The 3,898-nt window shown below is 40.3% G+C and overlaps 1 protein-coding gene across 1 annotated transcript; it reads right to left on the bottom strand.

Annotated features, from left to right (window-relative positions):
- Positions 1-2,532: 2,532 nt before the first annotated feature.
- On the bottom strand, positions 2,533-3,483 carry LOC102382460 (olfactory receptor 49-like). Its single transcript, XM_006039324.1, has one exon. It carries the CDS (start codon positions 3,481-3,483, stop codon positions 2,533-2,535), a length of 951 nt encoding a protein of 316 aa, XP_006039386.1.
- Positions 3,484-3,898: the final 415 nt, after the last annotated feature.

Below are 3,898 nucleotides of genomic sequence, written 5' to 3'. Positions count from 1 at the left end.
AGAAACAGCATTCCTTCCTATATGATAAACACAGAGATTGCAAATAAGAAGCCATAGTGTAAAAAACATTATACCCTGTTTTGGTCTTTCTTCCCAAACTGAATGACAAGGTACCCATCAGAGCTGAGTTCACTTTGGCATCCTCTGGCACAGGTCAAGAAGAAGCTCTAATTATTTTGAGGTTGTAACAAGATCCCTTCATCTCTTCACCATAGCACCAATCAAATTTAAATAAGCATCATAGTCTAAATAATATGAAGGTAACAACTGAAAGAATTATAGACAAAAAAGGTGCTTTCCTGCTCATCAAAATTTAAAATTTTAGGGTCCAAACTTTCAAAGCATTGATGTCCTTATATTCTAATAGAGTAAAGTGCCTAAACACCTTTGTGGATGGGAATTCTGAAGCTCACCCTCTTGAAAGTCTTCATCAAGGCCTCTTTGACTTGCTTGTTCCTGAGTGTGTATATGAAGGGATTGAAGATCTGGATGCCCAGGGTGTAGAGAAGAGCCAACACTTTATCAAACTCTTCCCCTCTGTTTTATAGAGCTGTTCAGAAACTTAGATTGATAAAAAAGCAGCCCCTCTCCTGTCATGTGAGTCATCTCTTCCTCTGCTCCTAGAGACCTCAAGGGCACGATGGTTTGATGTGTGTTTGTGTATGCGTATACATACACAAATCAGGGACAGCACACAGGAAGTCCAAATATTTTCCATTGATCTTAGTCTCTGTCTATGCCTCTCCCCAGACATATTTATTTGTACGCCTAATTCATTATGCACTGTCTCTATGCCTCTCTCTCCCCATAACTATGCATGTGTATGCCTGTCTCTCTCTCACTCTTGCCTCAATACACGCCCACTGTGTTTACAATACACGCCTAGCTGTTTACATCTCTGCCCCATACATACTTATCCGCATGTGTGTCTCTCTGAATCCTATATAATCCATCCATCCCTCCCTGTATCTTATGCCAATGATTTCACCTTTGAATAATCCTCTTAATGCCTCTCTGTGTGTAGACAAATATTCTTGAGAAGCCCATTATACTTTTTTGAAAAAATATGTTTGGGATTTTGGTTATCTGAATGGCACTGAATTAAACTGTACTTATTCCAGTTAGCTGGAGCTTTGATCCGCTGTGTTAACTGTTGCTCTAACTGCTTTCTGCCACCTGGGATTCTGGCTTAGGGTTTTTGGTTGTACTCTCATAGTCAATGGTCTTCTACAAAAAAGGCTGACCGGCTCGTCTAGAGAAAGATGGGCTAGCTACTGCTCTTCTTACCTCACTGTTGTGTGTCCTGAGTATGTCTCCTTTCTCACTGTGCAGCAGATCTTCTCTGTGGTGCAAGCCAGTATTGCATTGCTGAGGACATCTGATCACAACTAAAATACTTCCTGACTAAGGATCACTCTCTCATACTAAGCATGTCTTTTCAATATGGAGCAACCTCTTTTTCATGAGTGCATGTATGTACCAGCACTCTTCTAAGCGCATGATAAAAGCAAATTTAGCTGAACTTGAAAGCTGGACACTATAGCATGGCAGCATGAAGTGTCACAGGCATTTTTTTTTTCTGTTTGTTTGGTTTTTTATTTATTTTTTGCTTCAGCTATCCAAATACCACTCACATAGTTCGCAATTCATTTTTTAAAGTGACTTAGACTCTTAGAAACCTGTGTTCCATTGACTTTCAAGAACACTTTAGTGTTATTAATGTATAACTCCTATTTGAAAATAAGAGTTAGGCTCCTTAAGATCTAAATTTACACAAGTATCTAGTAATGTTGGAGTGATGTTATAGCTGTGATTTTCAAGCAATTATGCAAGAATCAAGGATTTTTGTGGGTGATATCTTTTATTGCACCAATGACTTGGCTGGAATATGGTTAGAGGAGCTTTAAAATGCAAGGCATTCTTTATCCATGCCTTTCAATCATTCAAAAGCTTGTGCAATTACCCCAACCATTTTATTTCAATAAAAGATATCACCCACAAAAAATCTTCCCTATCAAAAAGATATTTAGGCATCTAAACATGCACATGCACATGCCCAGTGGTCCATGTGAGTGGGCTACACATTCAGGAATAGAATGGTACTTGTACATGGCTGCCAAAAATACTATGTAGATGACCAAAAAAATAGCCACTTAGATAACCACAAAGAAATAGCATTCTACCCTATATGATAAACCCAGAGATTGCAAATAAGAAACCATAATATAAAAAACATTATACTCTGTTTTGGTCTTTCTTCCCAAACTGAATGACAAGTTACCCATCAGAGCTGAGTTCACTTGAGGCATCCTCTGGCACAGGTCAAGAAGAACATTTAATTAATTTTGAGGCTGTAACAAGATGCCTTCACGTCTTCACCATAACACCTCTCAAATATAAATAAGCACCATTGTCCAAATAATGCAAAAGTAACAACTGAAAGAATTATAGACAAAAAATGGTGCTTTCCTCCTTATCAAAAATTAAAAGTTCAACGCATTGATGTCCTTATATTGTAATAGAGTAAAGTGCCTAAACACCTTTGCGGATGGGAATTCTAAAGCTCACCCTCTTGAAAGTCTTCATCAAGGCCTCTTTGACTTGCTTGTTCCTGAGTGTGTATATGAAGGGATTGAAGATCTGGATGCCCAGGGTGTAGAGAAGAGCCAACACTTTATCAAACTCTTCCCCTCTGTTTTCTGGGGGTCTGATGTACCTGCCTATGCAGCTGCCGTACAACACAGACACAACAGTCAGGTGAGCAGAGCAGGTGGAGAAAGCATTTTTCCGTCCTGCAGCAGACGGGATGCGCAGGATGGTGCCGATGATTCGGAGATAAGAGGCGATGTTGATTGCCAAAGTACTGAGTAAGGTGAATACTGCAGCAAACAAAGTCATTACTTCTATTAGTCTTGTATCCTGGCAGGAGAGTTGCAATAGTGGGGAGGTATCACAGAAGAAGTGGTTGATGATGTTGGGACCACAGAATTTCAGTTTGGTGGTCATCACTGAGGGTGGAAGGACTAAGAGGAAACTAACTCCCCATGAACCCATCAGTAACTGGAAACAGACCCTAGTATTCATGATGGTGGCATACCGTAATGGGTTGCAGACCGCTACATACCTATCAAACGACATGACAGACAAATAGAAAAAGCCATTGGTTCCCAGGAAGAAAAAGAAAAAAGCCTGAATGAAACATCCAGGAAGGGAGATGGTTTTTCTCTCTGCCAAAAGGTTGGAGAGCATCTTAGGAATGACAACAAAGGTGAAAGGGATTTCCATGAGGGAGTAGTTTCGAAGGAAGAAATACATGGGGGTTTTGAGATGAGTGTCCACCAGTGTGATGAAGATGATGACAATGTTCCCCAGCAGTATCAAGAAGTAAGTGAGCAGGATTGCAACAAAGAGTAGGATCTCCAGCCAGCGTTCAACAACAAAACCCAAGAGAATAAATTCTGTCATCTCAGTCTGATTCTCCATTTTCAGGGTCCTTTGAATCATAAAAAAGGGAATGAGATGCTGAGAGTATCCCTCTGAAGTTCATGAGCAGAAGTAATGCAGCTGTTAACCATGAGAGATGGGGATGGCAGGTCATGCTTTATTCTGGGTTTAAATTTAGGACTTTAAATTTGTGCTTTTTAAAGCAATGAACACGGGGACAGTTAATCACAGCATCAACAGCATTGACTGCTTTTGTCATCACCTTTGAAAAACATTGCAGAGAATTTCCCCTCTTCACATGGCTCGTAGCTAGCTCAGCACCAATCAGGAGCCGGATGGCTAATGAGAACCACTGCTTCCCTGGGACATATTAAGGGAGATGGTGGTGCTGGAGAAATCTAGATTATTTTTTCTCCTGAAACTTTGGACTATGTGGTCTGCCATCTTTCCTTGG

The sequence above is a fragment of the Alligator sinensis genome, unplaced genomic scaffold (assembly GCF_000455745.1).
Source record: "Alligator sinensis unplaced genomic scaffold, ASM45574v1 scaffold3188_1, whole genome shotgun sequence".
Classification (NCBI taxonomy): domain Eukaryota; kingdom Metazoa; phylum Chordata; order Crocodylia; family Alligatoridae; genus Alligator; species Alligator sinensis.
Note: the sequence above shows the minus strand (reverse complement) of the source record. Positions and strands in the feature narration are given on the sequence as shown.

Bases quoted from the DNA above. Each gene is read 5' to 3' on its own strand.
- LOC102382460 (XM_006039324.1), bottom strand. From the start codon at position 3,483: ATGGAGAATCAGACTGAGATGACAGAATTTATTCTCTTGGGTTTTGTT.